Source organism: Dromiciops gliroides, chromosome 3, assembly GCF_019393635.1.
Source record: "Dromiciops gliroides isolate mDroGli1 chromosome 3, mDroGli1.pri, whole genome shotgun sequence".
Taxonomy (NCBI): Eukaryota; Metazoa; Chordata; class Mammalia; order Microbiotheria; family Microbiotheriidae; genus Dromiciops; species Dromiciops gliroides.
The window spans coordinates 598077030-598095834 of record NC_057863.1 but is presented as its reverse complement, the minus strand read 5'-3'; the positions used below and the strand labels follow the sequence as shown (position 1 = coordinate 598095834).

The 18805-nt window shown below is 46.6% G+C and overlaps 1 protein-coding gene across 1 annotated transcript in view; it reads left to right on the top strand.

The window, feature by feature from the left end:
• The window catches only part of HIVEP3 (HIVEP zinc finger 3), a 502456-nt gene that overhangs the window by 423660 nt on the left and 59991 nt on the right, over positions 1 to 18805 (top strand). The window contains 1 exon segment of the mRNA XM_043993099.1: positions 5926 to 6071. Within this exon segment, the coding sequence (XP_043849034.1) occupies positions 5926 to 6071 (146 nt within the window).

Sequence of the window (18805 nt, the reverse complement as noted above, 5' to 3'; positions counted from 1 at the left end):
CTTTAGTTCAATGGATGAGATGTCCCTGGGTAACTAAACTTTTGATTTTCCTATATCTCCACTTCCTCTGTGGTCATTAATCACCAATCTCCCAGAAGGCTATATTGCCACAGGATGTCTAATCTGGAAGCAGGTCTCAATGTGCCACTTGAGAAAAACCAATTTCTTCCCTCTGGTGGGTGGCAACACTGAAGCCTGGTGCTCCCCTCAGGGCAGGTGAGCCGCTGATGGAGCCCCATGGGGAAGCAGCTCATTCTCACCTCCAGCCACAGAGAGGTCTGTGTGCATGCATTAACATAGAGTTAGAGAAGGTAGGAAGCCTATTTGTTTCGTGATGAAACTGGATATATTTGTATCTTAAAAGCTATAATCATGAGGACATTTTAAGTTAAAAACAGACCAGGAAGGCCAGCCATCTCCTTCCCATTGCCCCTTTGTCTAACTACAGGTATGACTGATTAGAATTTAGGTGGGTAGAAACTACCTAATCCTTTTTGATGTACTCCCTTTTCTCTGTTCCCAGTTCCTTGGCTCTCTCTTCTGGTTACTGGTTTCAGGACAGGATTTATTCTGGATTGTCCCTTTCCTGAACTCCCCCATTCTGTCCACCTCCCCTCCCCACTGCTGTGTGGTAGGCAGAAGTGGATGCAGTACCGCAGGTATGGTGTGATTTGGACAGAGGACAGTGAGACTATCACTTTTCTCCTTCTGGGGCTCATGCTTTTAGAAAGGCAGCTCAAGACTGAATTATGGCATCCAGAATTGAGGTGGGGATGGTCCCATTGTCCTCTGCCTGGGTCAGATCACATCTAGAGACTTAAGGTGTGCCACATTTTATATGTCCAATAAAGGAAATAGAGGGTGGCTAACCAGGAGAAAAGAGGATGAAGTAGAGAAATAATGACTATCTTCAAGTATTTCAAGGTTAGACACATGAAAGAAGAATTGGATTTGTTCTTCTCAGATCCCTCCAGGTCAGCATTAGGAATGTGTGAATTACATTTTAGCCAGCTTGGGATTGACAGGAGGAAAAGCCTCCAAACAAGGAGAGCTGTCATAAAATAGCCTGGGCTGCCTGAGGAGCTAGTGAGCTCCCTGTCTCTGGAGGTCTTCAAGTGGAAGGTGGATGACCACTTATTGGGAATGTCATAGAGGATTCCTGTCTGAGTAGAGGGAGATTCTAGATCCCAGAACCAATTATTTCTTCTTCATTCAAAGCAGTGCCTCTCACAGCATATTAGGAACAGGCACAGGTATCGTCCATCGAGTCATAGAATCTCAGCTGTGACCTGAGCAGTGACAGTCCCTCCTCACCAATGGCCCTCATCCATCCTCTACTTCCAGGGACCACACTGCCTCCTAATGTAGCCCATGCCACTGCTGGACAGCTCACATTGTAAGAAAGGTAGGGCTTTTCCCCATGATAAACTGAAATCTGCTTCTGTGGGTTCCATTCATTGCTCCCAGTTCTACCCTCTTGGTATCAGACAGAACAAGGCCAGTCTTTTACCCAATTGATAGTGGTTATGACACTCCCTCAGCCTTCTCTTCTCTGTGCTAACTATCCCCAGTTGCTCTGCCCAGTACTCAACATGGCACGGGATTGCCAGTCTCCTCACCATCCTGGTTGCCTTCCTTAGGACATCCTCCAGCTTGTCAATGTCCTTCCTCTGATGCATCATCCAGAGCTGAACAGGGCACTTGATGTGTGGCCTGACCAGAATAGAGGAAACGGGATGAGCACATCTCTCATTCTGGATGTGAGGGCCACCTAAGGGCATCTAATGCCATGTTGGATTTTATGGTTACAAGCCCCACTGTGGATCCTTGTGAGCTTATTGTCCACCCACACCTACCAATCTCTTTTCTATGTGCTCCTCCCTGCTCCCACAGGGCATCTCTGCCATCTTGTTTATCTGCAGTTGGCTTTTTGAACTCGTGTTCCATGCTTGATGACCTTTTCTCAGGGTTCAGCCCATCGCTCTTAGCCTGTCAGTCTCTTTTTAAGATCCCAGTTCTGCTATTCCCTTTACTTGTCCACCCCCAGTTTCATGCAAGTCTCCAGATCTGAGAAGCATCCCATTGATGTGCTTTCATTTAAGTCACTGACAAATACATTAAACTAAACAAGGCTAGAAATAGGAAGGACCCTAGAGCACTGCTCTGTTTGGCTTCTCCAAGGCTGGCAGAGATCCATTAACCTCCACTCCTTGGTTTCTATTACGCAACTAGTTATAAATCCATTGTATGTGATTCTAATCTATCCCATATCTCTCCATCTTCTCCACAACAGTATAATAGTAACTATACTAATGATGATGAGGACAATGATGAAGATGATGATAAGTGATATGCCTTAATAAAATCCAGGTCCAGCATTCTCCTGATCTGCCATTCTTAAAACCCAGATAAAAAGGGAAACAAGATGATTCTGGCATGCCCACCTCTTAGTATTTTGCATTTTATTGATTTTGATTTTATTTTTTATTTGATTTTATTTTAAAATTTTTAATTAGTTAATTAATGTGTTTGTTTATTTGTTTTTGTGGGACAATGAAGGTTAAGTGACTTGCCCAGGGTCACACAGCTACTAAGTGTCAAGTGTCTGAGGCCTGATTTGAACTCAGGTCCTCCTGAATCCAGGCCAGTGCTTTATTCACTCTGTGGGTTACTTGAATTATAAGGTTATCCATCTAGACCATAAGCCAACTAGCATCATATTTGCACATCATCAGATACTAAAACAGGGATTCTTAGCCTTGGAGTCCATGAACTTTTTTTTTTAGAATAGTTTGATTAACTGTTTCAATTTAACCGATTTAATTTGGTAATATATAGATTTTATTTTACATAATTAAAAACTCGAGTCCCGAAAGGGGCCCCCAGGCTTCACCAGACTGATATAACAGATCCATGACACACACAAAAAGTTAGAACCCCTACTCTAAGGGATATAAGAGAAAGAATGTGGGCTTTGGAATCTAAAGATCTGCCTGCAGTTAAGTCTCAGATTTGCCACTTCCCATCTGTCTGACTGAGAGCAAGTCATTTTACCTCTCTGAGCCTCAGTTTCCTTATCTGTCGAATGAAGATAGTGGTACTTTTATCACCCACCTTGTAGAGCTGTTGTATGAAAAGTTCTTTGTAAGCCAGGCTATTATTAATGCTGATAATAAACATAATATTTGTAATTATGATTGATGATAATAATAATTCTATTAAGTCCCCTTGTACTATGCTTCACTAGGTCATTGGAGCATGAGCTTTGATAGATCCTTCTGAGCTAGAGCTGGCCAATAGATTATGCATCTTGTGCTCAAAGAGCTGCTTAAATCTGAAGAAATTCATCACCAATCCAACAAGCATTGTCTTGTACATGTGACTATATACAAGACACTGGGCTAGGAATGGGAATACAAAGACAAAGTGAAAATCAGTCCCTGCCCTCAGGGAGCTTACAATCTACTAGAGGCTTTAATTGCTAGACAATCAGTGTTCTTTGGCACTGTCCACCCATGAAGGCCATATGAAGGCATGGAGGGGTTTCAGAGTACATTAATTCAGGGAAAGCCCACACTGATGAAACCATAGGCCTGGCTTCTCTAAGAAAGTAAGCTCCTTAAAGGCAGGACTTGTGTCACTTCATATCCCTAGCACTTAGAACAGTGACTGGCACACAGGAGCCCTTAATAAATGCTTTTTCATCCATTCGTTGGCTCATGAAATAAATATTATTGTTATTTTTTGTGGGGGGGGGCAGTGAGGGTTAAGTGACTTGCCCAGGGTCACATAGCTAGTAAGTGTCAAGTGTCTGAGGCCGAATTTGAACTCAGGTCCTCCTGAATCCAGGGCCGGTGCTTTATCTACTGCGCCCACCTAGCTACCCCTAAATCATTATTATTTTGATTATCTACTTCATGACATCAAGGATCTGTGATTTTGTTGGCATGGGTACTCTTTCCATTTGCTGTGGGTTTGAGACAGTCTTTGAGTGATGCTGTAGCTGAAAAACACTCCACTCTGTGCCCCATCTGGTGATGAACACACTACACATACTAAGCTGGTTCTCAGATAAGAGACACATTCTGTCTTGAGACCCTTAATTGAGCTTGTCCATATTGTTAGGACAGCCTTTCAAGCTCTTCTGCTGATATAGTCTTCAAGAACCCAGTGTCATCTCTCAGCCAAGCTTATCAATATAGCATTTATTAAGCACCTACTTTGTGCTGGGCAGCAAACAGTATATACCACTTCATTATCTTCATTTTACAGATGAGGCAGATGGAGGTTAAGTCATTGCCCAGAATGACAGCTACTAAGTGTCTGAGACAGGATTTTAACTCAGGTCTTTCTGACTCCATTTATATAACACTTAATAATTATGAGGCAGTTATATATCCATGATCACATTTGATCCTCACAACAACCATGTGAGGTTAAATGGGATGAGCATAATTATCCCCATTTATAGATGAGGCAGATGGAGGTTAAGTGACTCTCCCAGAGTCCTACAGCTAGTAGGTGTCTGAGGCAGCATCTGAACTCAGGTCTTCCTGGCTCCAGGCCCAGTGTTCCACCTAGTGTTTACTCCTTTCCCCACACTGAGATCAGTTCACATTTGGAGCAACTAGATTCTTGCCCATGTCCCACCTGAGCTTCTCATAGCTTCCTTAGAGTAGAGACATACAAACTTCCTCCCTCAATATGCTGCCCAACCCTACGTGCTCTTTCAAAACTTCTAGTTACTGTGACTTTTTGTTGTGTTGATGTTTCAGTTGTTTCAGTCATGTCTGACTCTCCCATGACCCCATTTGGGGTTTTCTTGGCAAAGATCCTGCAGCGGTTGCCATTTCCTTCTCTAGGCTCATATTACAGATGAGGAAACTGAGGCAAACAGGGTGAAGTGACTTGCCCGGGTTCACGCAGCTAGGAAGTGTCTGAGGTTAGATTTGAACTCAGGAAGATGAATCTTCCAGACTCCAGGCCCAGTGCTCTGTGCACTATGGTGCCACAGATATTGTAATAGCTTTGCACCTCTCCCCGCCCTCATCCCATTCACTCTAGTTATAAAGGTAAGGTTCGAGCAAGTCTTTTGAGTCATTTCTCACCCCCTGTCATGACTTATCTGAGGCTCTACTAACTCAGGACCAGTCTCTGGGGACCCTTAATATGCAAACTAGAGAGCCCCCCGACTAGCATCCTGCTGGTCTCCCTGATGAGGTATTAGATGAAGGTGTCAATGGATTTATGGTAAGCTGCACAATGGAGAGGGTTCTAAACTTGCTGTCAAGAAGAACCAAGTTCAAATCCCACCTCAGACAGGGTTCCTCCTATAATTAAATACAACTTTCATGGGAGTAGGGGGCTCAGACAGTGGTCCTGAGGCACATGTGTAAAGAACATGTCCCCAAGACAACTCACAACTCCAGATCTCTGGGGTCTCAACGTCCTCTCTCCCTGCCTGTGTAGTATCTCTGCTAAGCTCCTGGTTCCTTTCTTCACCACAGTTCAGATTTTTAACCTGGAGAAGGGAAGCCTTGTGGGGAGGACGTGACAACCATCTTTGAGGACCAAAATGGGGATGATACTAGCATCTACCTCCCAGAGTTGTGAGGATGAAATGAGACATTATATATAAAGCTCTTCGTAAACATTTAAGTGCTGTGATAGCCATGATGATGGGTTCTGATGGGTTCTCAGCGTGTAACTCCACCAACAAGATAATCATATGCCAAGAGCTAACCTGGGACTGACTTCCTAATTTTCACCATGCCAACCTGCCTTGCTCAGAGTTGCCAAGTGTAACCAGTTTACCGTCCTTGGCTTCCTTTGCACTTCATGGTTTTCACATCTCAGATTGAATAAGCAGGGTGTCCACACCTAGAAATATAACCCTTTTTTGTTATTTCTCCGGTGGCGGAACAGGCTCATCTCCCTTCGATGGTCTCCAGTGAGGGTCGGAAAGACCCAGCTCGAACCGAGAAGGAAGAAGACAAGAGAGGGAAGCCTGAGGAGGATGCCCCTGTCTCCAAAAGAGGGGAGCCAGCGAGGATCAGAATCTTCGAAGGAGGGTAAGAATCGGATTTTGTCCGGTTGAAGGAGGATAGCAGCGCTCTATCTTTGTGGTTGACTGGGGGTGGAGAGGAGGAGCTCGGCTGGAGTCTGGCTAAGAAGGTTCCTTGTGGAACTGATCCTCAGAGTTTGCCTTTCCGGCACTTGCTGCCATACGCTTCCTGGATTTCATGTGTCGGCTTTCAGAAGCTCTCCAGAGAGCTTCCTGTCAGGCTGAGTGTGGAGAAGCGCTGGGGGGATGCCCGTGGCCACAGTCATGGGGGTCACCTCAGAGAGGGTGAGCTGCCTTGTCTGTGCCCAGTACTGCCCCAGGTTTCACCATAACCCATAGATGGTGGGGGAGGGGGGAGGAAGGGTGGCGCCAACCTTCTGCTTTGAGATGAAAGGGGTAGCCTGGCTCTAAATGACCATTTCCATGATGGTGGATCCTCTAGCTAGTAGTCAAAGAACAATAACCCTCCGGTTTTCCCAGTGGCAACTTTTGAATACCTTGTGAAGAGATTTACAATGCCCCACTTCCATTTGGCTGACGCTGTCCACTCTCCCATGGGATTGTTTAACATTTGTGACTTTGAAAATGTGACCATCCAAGTGTCTCAAAATGCAGGCCTCTGGGAAACCCATCCCCTTCATTGCTCTGCCAAAGCTTGGGAGGCACATCCCCCCAAAAAGAGATGTGATAATGTTTTCCCTTAGCCAAGTTCCATGTACATGGCTGTGCGTATGTGTTTATCACAGGCAGGGATTCCCAGTCTAAGGTATGGTTACAAAGAGTATTAAGTAAATAACTTTATTATCCTTTTGAAATTAATCATTTGTTTTGTTTCTTATGTGCCTAGGCATGGTACATGCTAGAATTGATCACTTTTAATATTGATTAAGGAATATGGGAAGGCTTATTGAAAGCCTCTGTGCCTAAAATATTCTGGGTGTCCCTGAGTTGGCCCCTGTTGGGACACTTAGTACCTGGTAGCATTGCTGCCACCCCTTGCCTGTCCCAGTCCGTATAAGCTAGCCCAAGTCCAGATCACAGGACTGACCCCACAGTGGCACACGGTCATCTCTGATTTGTTTGTTTTATTAGTATTTGTCATCTGCAAATTCTAGCCCCCAGGAGGGAGGGGTAGAGCTCATAATGAAGTACAAAAGAGGGGTGAGGGGGTTGGGGTCAGGAGCCAAAGTTCACTCATGTCATTGTCAGAAGGTCACAAGCATCTTCTTCTGAAAACGTCCAGGCCCGAGGCTCTCATTCTTCATTACTGTTGGGCAGAGGACCCTTGCGTGTTTTGGCAGAGGGACATCACTTTAGCATCTTCAAAGGATGCCATGGGCCTCTTCACCAAATGGCTGGGTAGCAGCCATCTCTTTTTCTCCATGCTTGTTTGAAGAGCCACATGGGAGGTGCTCGGAATTGCTCCCAGTAACCCCGAGCAACCTCCCCTTGGCTGGAGGATGCTCCACACCAGAGTCTTGTCTCCCTAGGGACAGCTAGGATGGGATGAGGACTTAGCAGGCCCACGTTCCACAGGGTGTGTTGGAGCAGCTTCCCAACCCTTCTGCCCTCGGCATCTTTAGAATGAGAGAAGGCAACAAAGCTGTCTGTTTGGTAGCTGTGGGGCGATCCTGGCCTGAAGTTCTGTATCCTTGTGGCTCTGACTGGAACTCTTTGTTTCTGCCTAGAGAACTCCTCTGGGCTGTTATTGTCTTCATCCTGCCATCCTTCCACAACACTCAGAGCCCGAGTCAGGAGAGCACCTCCTTCTCCAAACTCTCCTTCCACAAATCCCGTGATCTTGGGCTTCCCTAGTTCTCTCTGCCTTCTCTTTCTCCCTAGTCTTTGCTAGTTCCTTCACTCCTGCTGTAGATATCCCCCAAGGCCCTCAGCTTCTTTTCTAGCCACCCTCAGGCAATCTGGTTCCCTCGGTTTCCCCTCTGCTCCTACACTTTCTGCTGCCACTTGCAATGGACCCCTTTCCCAGTTTCTGTCTTCAGCTGTCTGATTACTCTCTTGCTTTCTGGTTCAGCATCCCCAGGTGGCCACAGGGCATCTCAGTGCAGATGTCCCGCCATCCCTGGAAACTTAACCCAACAGTGCTTATCATCTAGAAGGAGTAACACAGAGGGATGGAAAATGTGCTCAGCCTGGGGTCAGGTAACCTGGGTTCGAGTCTCAGCTCTGCCATTTCCTGCCGATGATGTAGCCGGGAGCAAGTCGTTTGATCTCTTTGGCCTCAGTTTCCTCCTTATAAAGTAAATATTTGTCCCTCAGGGGGACACTGTGAAGAAAGTGCTTTGTCAACATTAAAGAGTGATAGAAATGTGAGTTGTTGCTATTCTCTCCTCCCAGCTAGCAGGTAGCCCCTCCAAATGGCCTCTGGGGTCCCTTCCAGCTAGAGATCTCTGACCCTGGAACCTTGTGGTCTGGATTGCATGTTCTCATCAGTAGCCCTAACTGTCTCCCCCTTCTCTAGACTTTCAGCCTTGGAATCTCTTCTGATTCCTTTTCCTGTTATCTTTTTACTCCCCCTTCTAGTCACTCCCTGAGTTCTGCCAGCTCTTTCTCAGGCTCTCTCCTCCTTTTCTGGATCCACACTCACTCCCTAGGCCATTCACTTCTTCCTCCTCTCCCAGGCTCTTCTCTCACCAGCCCATTCTAGACACTGCTGGGATCATCCCCCTCAAACACAGTTTTCTTCATCTTACTTCTCTGTGGTCAAAAATTGACTGTGGGCGGGATTCCTTGTTCCTCAGAAGAAAAAAAAAACAATCTAAAGTCCTCAGCCTTATTTTCAAACCTAAGTTCCAACTGGGTGACCTCCAACCTTATTTCGAGTCAGACACTCCCAGTCAAGCCTCATCCACTTACATCTCCAGTACTCAGTCGGTCACCCTCCCTTCTAAACCTGGCCTGGAGCAGCGCCCCTTGTCTAGGACTTAACCCTCGGGAGTGATTCACTTCACTTTGACCTCTTTGCATACTTTCTGTGCCTAGATCATAAGATTAATTTATACTTCTTGGTATCATGCTTTTTGCAAAGGGGCCCTTTGGTTTGCAGAGAGTGACTGGCTTGGTCAGCCAAAATTGAACGCTCGCTGTTGCCAGGCACTGGGTATACAAATATAACTAGAGAGATAGTCTCTACCTTCTAGGTGCTTACATTTTAATGGGGGAATACCACACATAAGAGGGAGCTGGAAAGTGTTGGGGGCAAGGGAAGAAAATAGGAGGCACCTACATGGGGTCACGGTAGCTCAGTCCAGAGAACGAGGGATGGCAGGTGTGGGGCCCTTCCCCAAAATGGAAGTTCTAGGAAGAACTCACCAATGGGAGAAGGAGCCCACCTAGGGAGAGCCAATCTGCTTATATGTTCTATTGCCCCTTTTCTATTACTAAATGTCTGTCCTTGAGGGAAAGAACAGTCCAAATTTCCCGTTTCTTCACATCCCATATCCTCCCAGAGGGCCTGTGACAGCACAGGGCTAAACACAAGGCCCTCTGAGGCAGCTAAGCAGTACAGTGGATAGACTGCTGGCCCTGGAGTCAGGAAGAGCTGAGTTCAAATCTGGCCTTAGAAGCTTACTAGCTCTGTGACCTTGGACAAGTCACTTAACCTCTCTCTATCTTAGTTTCCTCAACTGTGAAATGGGGATGATAGCAGCATCCACCTCCCTGGGTTGTTGCAAGGATCAAATAGGATAAGATTTGTCTTAGCACAGTGCATAAATGCTAACTTTTCTTCTTATGACTTGGCAAGTGTTGTTGACCAAGTGTTGAATCAAGTGCTGATTGAGAGAGATGGTTCATGTTGGTTCTAGAAGGTAACCCTATTGTAGCCAATGATTGTGATAAACTTTTTTTTTTTGGTGGGGCAACAAGGGTTAAGTGACTTGCCCAGGGTCACACAGCTAGTAAGTGTCAAGCATCTGAGGTCAGATTTGAACTCAGGTCCTCCTGAATCCAGGGCCAGTGCTCTATCCACTGCACCACCTAGCTGCCCCCTGTGATAAACTTTTGAAACCCTACTTGTAAGGGATGGAAGAGGGCATCCTGGGATAGATATAACATGCTATTCAACAAACCAAGCCATGACCCAGTGGCCCACTTCCCATGTGCCACTCCCACACCCCATAAGTCAGCAGAGGGCTCACAAGTCTGTGATAGGGCAGTTCCCAACCCCCCGAGGGAATCTTAGCCTACACTAATTCCGAGCTTCTAGGAATAAGGAAGTGAGGGCATCGCCTCTTTCTGCCCTGCTCACACCTCACTTACAGCCTTGTGCACAGTTGTGGGCACCATGTCTTTAGGAAGGACACTGGGAAGAGGAGAGAAACCAAAAAGGCCAAGGACCTTGAGTCCCTGCAGTATGAGTCAGTTGAAGGAACTCAGGAGTTTTAGCCTGAAGAAGAGAAAAGTCAGAGGAAATCTGATAGCTGGGTAGGTGTCTTGGAAGGCCTGTCTGATGGAAAAGGGATTAAATTTGTTCCATCTGGCCCCAGGCAGGGAGGTGGAATCAGGGCAGGGGAGATTACAAATTGGCCAATTTAGGCTTGATATCAGGGGAAAAAAAACAACAACAACAACAAAAAAACCCAACAACAACAAAAAAGCAAAAAGCTTCCTAACAGTGAGAACTCTCTCTTAAGTGGAAGGGCTGCCGTGGGAGGTGGTGAGTTTCCTGTCATTGAAGGTTTTCCAACAGAAGTCATATAACTTTTTTGCTAGTTATGTTATGGCAGGGATTCTTATTAGGGTACAGACTGAACCAGACGGCCTCTGGGGTCCTTTCTGTTTTGTTTTTGTTTCTGCAGGGCAATGAGGGTTAAGTGACTTGCCCAGGGTCACACAGCTAGTGTCAAAGTGTCTGAGACTGGATTTGAACTCAGGTCCGCCTGAATCCAGGGCCAGTGCTTTATCCATTGTGCCACCTAGCTCTCCCTGGGGTCCTTTCTAATGCTAAAACTTCTGTAATTCTCTGCTATCCAAGCCGTAAAGGAGCACCGTGACCTTGACTATGCGAGTTCAGTTGTTCCCTCTTATTCTGCAGCATCTCAGAAAAGGGAGAGAATTTGGTGTCTCTAAGTATTTAAAAGACTATTGTGCAGATGAGCAATTAGGCTTGTTCTCCTTGGCCCCAAAGGGTGGGAGGTAGGACACAAGGGTTAGGAAAAGCCAGACTAAGGTCTGATATAAGGGAAAACTTCCTTATAATCCCAAATACCAAGATGGGGAATGGGATGCTCTTGTTGGGGGTGCTGTAAAGGGATTGTTGTTCATTTAGAGGGTTGGGCTAGGTGGCTATTTTGGTCCCTTTCTGTAATTCTGGGTAGGCCCTGTAGAACACGGTGTGATAAGGCAGGCTGGTGATAGCTCAACCTGTGGTGAGACAGGGGGGGAAGAAGAGGAACCTGCCCCTTATCTCTAGTCTAGCAGCTATGCAACAGAACTTCTCTAAGGCTAGATTTGCAGTCGGGGCTGACTCTGCTACTTTCTAGACTGTCTGCCAGGGATGATGGGGCAAGTCATTTCCCCTCTTGAGAGCTCAGATTTCTCATATTTTAAATGGCAGGGTTCGGGGAAGGGGCAGGAGCAAACTAGACAATATCTACCTGGAAATACTGGCTTCCTAGGAAAGATAGGGAAATATGAGAGGAGAAATGGATGGGAAGAAGTTTTGCTTCCTCTTCCTTTTTCCTTTCCAGTTAAAAACCAAAGTCTGTCATGTTGAAACCCTTCCCTAACTTGTAACTAGCTGACTCCCTCCTTTCCCCATGCTGAGACCAATCTAGATCTGGGGCAACTAGGTTCTTGGTCCAAGTCCCACCTTTGAGCTTATCACCCCTTCCATAGAGAAGTACAAACTCCCTCCCTCCATATCCTCCCCAACTCTGTAAGTGCTCTTCCAGAGTCACTGGCTACCTTGATTACAAGTATTGTGATAGCTGCCCCTTCCCCCTTTCCTACCTGTTCCCTATAGTTGTTTGTAAAGGTGGGGGTCTCAGATAAGTATGTCTCAGACAAGAGTCTATGAGTCAACTCTCATCCTTGGTCGCTGACTTACCTGTGGCTCTACTAACTCAGGACCAGCCCCTGGGGACCTTCAACCTGCTACAACAGATGCAGACCAGAGGGCCCCTACACCAAGATCCTGCTCTCCCGAGAATTCAAAGACCATGATGGCTCTGTCCTGGAACAAGGCATACTTAACTCACATCACATACGAAGAAGAGACAGGAAACCCACGGCAGCAGGGGTGGTGCCCCACAGGTGACAAGACTCTGCTAAGTTTGCTTTGCCCTAGTACCTCGGAGAACACCTAGAGCCGCAACAGTGATAACTAGCAAAGGGTGGGACCCCTCTGCTGGCTTCTGTGGTCAGGCATTGACCTGCTGGACTCCGCTGATAGGTGGAGTGCTTATCCACGGGCAGCTGTGTGCGGTATCCTTGCCACGGCCAAGGGCTTAACAGTGCCCCTGCGCGTGTGCCCAATGGCCCTGCCGTGTCAGCATCTGAAGCTCTGAGATCGGTGGCCTTGGAAAGAGGCAGATGTCGGTACTAGAGTGAATAATAATTCCATACCGACAATGTGTTTGACAGTGCCTAATGGCTGTGTTCAGAGCAAAAGGACACGGAATTTCAGAACTGAAGAGTTTACTTGGCACTTGGTAAAGGTTCTTCCTTAGCAAAGATGCTTTCCAAAATAAAAACACTGGATTTCAAATATTCTATTTAAGCTGATTTTTTTTTATGATTCCATAATGTCTTTCTTTCTTCTAACTCAAAAGCCTTTTCAGGGTTAGTCTGAACTCATGCATATCTGTATCCGGTGGCAGAGTGTCAGGGTCCTATGGCCTCTGACTGCCCCAAATATAAAGGTCTTAGAAGGTACCATAGAGGATATAACCATTGCTGAAGTTGTGAAGCAGAGTCAGCATCACCCTATCCGTAGTGTATTCTTACCCTAAGACCTTAAGCATCTAATAGTTCAGTCCAATGCCTAAGCCTTTTCTGAGGCACACATACACACACACACAACAGAGGTCAATACAAGGAAAACCCCACACAGATAACCAGGCTCCCCACAGATGCATTGTTATGCCATGATAGGTATCACCCAAGTTTCTTGCTTTCCTTTCTGTGGACCCTCTTGACTTAAATCCAGAATAGAAGAGCCACTTTAGAAATATCAACTCAGGGGCCTGCACTAGTTCTGCTTTTGTAAACTGCCTAGAGGTAGCCTCTGTGTGGAAGAGACTGGTGCCCTCAATACAGCTAATAGCAGTAGCATCTGACTTCCTGCTCTCAGGCCCAAGCTACCCTCCTTTCCTTATTGTCACAACATTCAGCAAAGGGCTCAATACAATAGTCTTTACAGAATAAGGAAGTGTCATTGATTCCCAAGCTGTGGCATTGGCAATAAGTAGTAGTTCATTGGTATAGACTCCTCCAGATGGTAAAGGTGGTCACCGAGTAAAATTTTTCTGTTAAGATAAATTCAGAGAAATGTGTTATGTGAATCAATTTCCCAAGGCAGGCCTAAGTCAGGATCCTGGGTCAGTTGTAAATTGCAAGAAACCTTCACATCTCTTCAAAAATCTCCTGGTAAATACCTGGATAGTCGGAAGCTGGTGGAAATCTCTTTCACAAGGGGTACTAAGAGATGCAGACCAGGCAGACAAGATGGTGGCCAAGCAGAAGTTCCTCCTGCAGAGGCATCTGGGAAGTGTAGTCCAAAAAAAGCAGAAGGTGGGATGGCAGCCAACTCAAGACCCTTCAAAAAAGAGGCTCTTGTGAGAAGTAGTCCAGAGAAGGAAGATCCAGTGTCTGCAGGGGAAGCAAATGGGATCCAGAACTGTGGTAAGCAGGAGCAATGTCAGTAAATGAGGCTAAAATAGTAGAGAGCTCCAGACATTGGGAGAACAGTGAGAGGAGCACAGAGAATCAGTTTCAAGTGGCCCTACTTGGAGCACAACACCATTGGGTCTGAAATGGATAGGCTGAGCTGCTCATCTGATTCTCCAGTCTTGGTTTCTTGGGTCTGTCAGCTCTTCCCCTTCTGTAAGATTGTGGCTACACAGATGCATACATTCCTGCCCTATCCTCCTTCCTAGTGTCCACTGGGGCTGGACTGTAGGGGAATGTTGCCTAAATATCTTCTAAGACCGGTATTGGAAAGGAGAGCTAGAAGATCACTGGGAAAATGAAGAGAGAAGAAGGGGGTAGAAATGTTGTAGCACAACTCTGTGGTAGGGAGGAGTGTCGTCCTTACTTACCATAGAAGCATGAGGCAAGACCCATACAAACCATCTAACCTGAGTCAGCCAGGAGGTACAGTGGATAGAAGAGAGGAAGACCCAAGTTCAAATCCAGCTTAGTGTGACCTGGGTAAGTCACCCAACCTCTGTCTGACTCAGTTTCCTCATTCAGAAAATAGGAATAAATAATAACACTTACTTCCCAGCAAATAAGATAATAAGTGTAAAGCACTTTGCAAACCTTAAATATCAAATCAGCTGTTGTTGTAAGCAGTAGACTTTAGACTTGGAGTCCAGTGAACAGGGTAATCCAGGTGTCTTATATAAGCTCATTTTTTTTCTCCAAGTTGAGTCAGGAGGGAAGTCCATGAAGCTGGGAGCCCCTTAGGAAAAAGAATCCATTCTTTTTGACTGTAAAGAAGGGCATAGCATGGCCCCCAAAGTCCTCAGAAAAAAGAAGTTATGGGGAGTTCCAAGGGGTAGGAAGGAGTTGGAGCTACTCAACTGGTTTTCCAAAGGTATCCCGAACCCTCCAACATGCCCGGCTTCCCGGCAGTCATGGCAGAATATTTTGTATCCCACCTCCATTTATTTCCTACTTCCGCCCCTTCCCTCCTCCTCCCCCCTACCCCAGTCTGCCTCCCCTTCCCCTCCCCCTCTTTAAATCCCTAGCTCCCTAAAAGGTTTAGATCAAGTACCACCTCTTCCCGATGTCTTTCCTGATCCTCCTATAGTTCATGCATCCAGAGTTGAAAGTGAGTTCAATCCCTTCTTTTGAGAGAAAGGGTAAGGGAAGCCTAAAGAGGTTAGTTAAGTGACTTATCCAAGGCCACACCAGTATTCAGTGTCAGAAGGAACCCAGGTCCTCTGATTTGATCAGGCCCTCTTTCCATTGCACCAGGCTGCCTCCCAGTGGTTAGCATTCTCTGGCCCCTACACAAGATTCCTTTGTATTTGCTTTGTATATAGTTGTATTTGCTTATTTGCATACATGTCAATTCCTTCCAGCAGAATGTAAGCCCCTCGAGGGCAGGAACTGTTTTATTTTTGTCTTTTTGTATCCCCAGCCCCTGGCACCGTGCCTGATGGGTAATGGGCGTTTAATAAATGCTTTGAATTGAATGGAACTGATCTGAACTGACTTGAGTTGAATTGACAGTTGGGTGGCTAGCCAGTTCTCATTTTGGAAGAAAGTTTGCAGGGGTGGCCCCTCCCCTGGGCCTCCAGCTTCCTGGCGGAGGTCTCCGCTCATCAGTTCTGCTTTCTGAGGAAGGGTTTGACTTTCGAGTTGAGCTGGCTAAAGAACGAGGGCCCACCACCAGACTGACAGGGGCTTAGCTTATGTGGAGACTGAAGATACTTTAAAATTTGAATAGTCACTGTGGGCACAGACTGGGGTGGTACTCTTTCCATGAGACATTGCCCTGCTTCGGGGATTGGGTTGACCACCGCTGGTTATTTCCCTCCACCCCCTCCAGTAGCTTAGTTATACTCTCCCTCTTACATTTTCCCTCTGCAAAGATAGCCTGTGTCACTGTCTCAGAGGCATCGGTTTCCAAGAAGAGCAAGGACTTAGGTCTGGGGTATGCCAAGAGAGAGACAGTGGCGAACCTCCCTTTTGAATTTTGGCACTACATTTTGGCTGACATCTGGCCACTTGGCATGTCAGAGGGCTGAGACAGGCAGGGTGGGTCTCTAGCATTCCCCTGAGTAGAGCTCTTTGGGTCAACTATTTGGTGACGAACCCTGTCGTCCCCCCCACACCAGGGGTGGCATCACTGCAGATTTTTTTTTATATCTTTGGGAAACTCTTTTTGCCATCCCCTCAAGATTCCCTGCCATACTTACTTTCTGAGAATCCATCCTGGCTCCCTACCTACAAACCAGATGCCTAGAAAATTCTACTTCCTAACTGTGATCCTTGTTAAACTCAGCATGGAGGTATGGTGTTCACAAAGAGGAGTCCAGCTCATATAGATTCATGGAGTGTGGGGCTCAGGATCTGGAGGGTAGGCCAAAGGTGTCATCCAAGTAGATGGGAACACCATGAAGCTAAGACCACAAAAGGTTTTGGGGGCAAGGATTCTGGCCCCCAAGACCCGTCTTTTGTTGGAGTTGGGGTTAGGAGTCTCTCCCCCAGTATAGAATACAAGCTTCTGTAGGATTGGGACGGTTTGGCTTTTGTCCCAGTAGCCTCAGTGTTTTACATGCAGTAGATGGTTAATAAATAGATAACGGTACAGAAGTGGAAGATAGAATGCTGAGTTCAGGGAACAGCCATTTTTCCTGGAAGTTAGAGCATTGAATGGTAGGTCATTTGCAATAACCCTGGGAAGGTAGACTTTCTGCTTCAATCAAGTCACATCTGCACGCTTTCTTTCATTGAGCTTTTTCTACGTGCAGATAACTACACAGAGCTAAGACATAGAAACAAAGTCAACAGGAGATGACTTCAGAGGGAAGTCACTGAGGTTGAGGACCAGACAAGACTCCTTACAGAAGGGTCTGAAACTGGAAGGAAGCCAGGACATAGAGAGGACAGAGCGCATCCCAGGCCCAGGGACAGCCAGAGAAAATGCCAGGAGCTGAGAGATGGAGCATTTTGTTTGTGGAAGGAACAGCCAGGAGGCCAGTGTCACTGGATCAAAGAGTCCATGGTGGGGAGTAAAATATGAGGAGGATGGAAGGGAGATGAAGGGGTTAAAAAATCACGTGTAGGATTTGATATTGGATCCTGGAGATGATGGGCAGTGATCTCCATCCTCAGAGCTGTGGCCGGAGGGGAGGAGGGCTCTGAGATAAAAGGCAAATGTCGATGGCCAATCCCAGGTGGAGATAGATCAGGGTTTGGGTGGTTGTTGCTTTGGGATGGTGTGTTTTCTCCCTTCCCAGTGCCTTGGCACTTACTTTTTTTTTTTTTTTTTTTTGGGTGGGGCAATTGGTGTTAAGTGACTTGCCTAGGGTCACACAGCTAGTAAGTGTCAAGTGTGTGAGGTCAGATTTGAACTCAGGTCCTCCTGACTCCAGGGCTGGTGCTCTATCCACTGCGCCACCTAGCTGCCCTGGTACTTGCCTCTTGACCAAATTGCTTGTAATAAAGTGGCCTACAGTAAAAACCCAAGAGGTGGGAGTTTGGTCATGGTGGGGTCGTCTCCATCTGACTCTTTAGTCGGGGCACTGCCCTGTCAAAGTCAGTTAACGTCGGCAGCTACATCTCTCCCTGGTCAGGGCTCTAGCCACTCCACAAACACTAGACATTTCTGTATGAGGCAGGCAGGCCAGTTATGTCTAGCCAGGCCAGTTCATCCTTGGCCAGGGCCAACAATCCCTCCCTAAAAGGATCCCTCAACACCATTGCTTTCCAAGGAAGATTCTGGCCAGCCAAGGGTTTGTTAACTGTTGGCAAGATTGATAACCGACCCTCAGCCGTGGTGGAGTTTCTTGGTGTGCGGTTCATGGCTTCAAGTGTCAAAAACTCTCTTGACCTGAAAGAATACCTTATAATCACATGGTTTCCTGTCTACAGGACCTAGGCCAGCGACACGATAACACATGCAGTACCTTGGTTCCGTGAGTAAGAAGGTTCTAGGGCTCAGTTTACAGGGAGAGCCAAGTCTGGGCCAAGAAGTCAGGCAACTCATCTTCCTGAATGGCTTGGGTAGGAAAGGGTCCCAATGAGACGGGCTGTATGTCGCCTCGGATGCCTACTCTCAAAACTAGCCTGCAAAGTTGTATTCTTAGGCTGGAGCTGGGTCACTTGGACCTCCAGGCCTATTTCCCTCCCTTCAATTTGGCTGCAAGGAAGACTTTGGTGGCCACAGGCAGGATAACAGGAAAGAGGGGAGGAGCGAGCATTTATTATTAAGTGCCTATCATGAGCCAAACACTGTTCTAAGGACTGTAAAATATCTCATTTGAACCTTACAACAACCCTGGGAGGTAGGTGCTATTATGATCCCTAGTTTATAGTTGAGAAAACTGAAGTAGGCAGAGGTTAAGTGACTTGCCTAGGGTCACGTGGCTAGTAAGTGTCTGAGACTAGAGTCAGGTCTTCCTTAATTCCCCACACACTACTCTAGAGGCCACAGATTCTTTATTCCTCCTTCTTTGAGGCAATCGGGGTTGTTACTTACCCAGGATCACACAGCTAGTAAGTTTCTGAGGCCAGATTTGAACTCAGGTCCTCTGCTGTGTACCCACTGTGCCTCCTAGATGCCTCTCCTCTCTTCCTTCTTGAAGAAAGGTAAAGCGAATGATTTAGTCCTTCCCTGGACATCTGAAAAAGAGGATCACTAAAAAGAAGAAATACCCTTCCTGAATGTTGTAGTCCATAAAGACAAGAAAACCACCTATCCTATGAAAGTCTTCCCTCTCTATGAAATGAGGAGAGTGGATTCAGTGGCATCCGTGGTCCCAAAGCCCTTCTCGAAGAGACGCCTTTTGGGGAACAAAGGAGAAAATTAGGACAAGCGAGATCTGG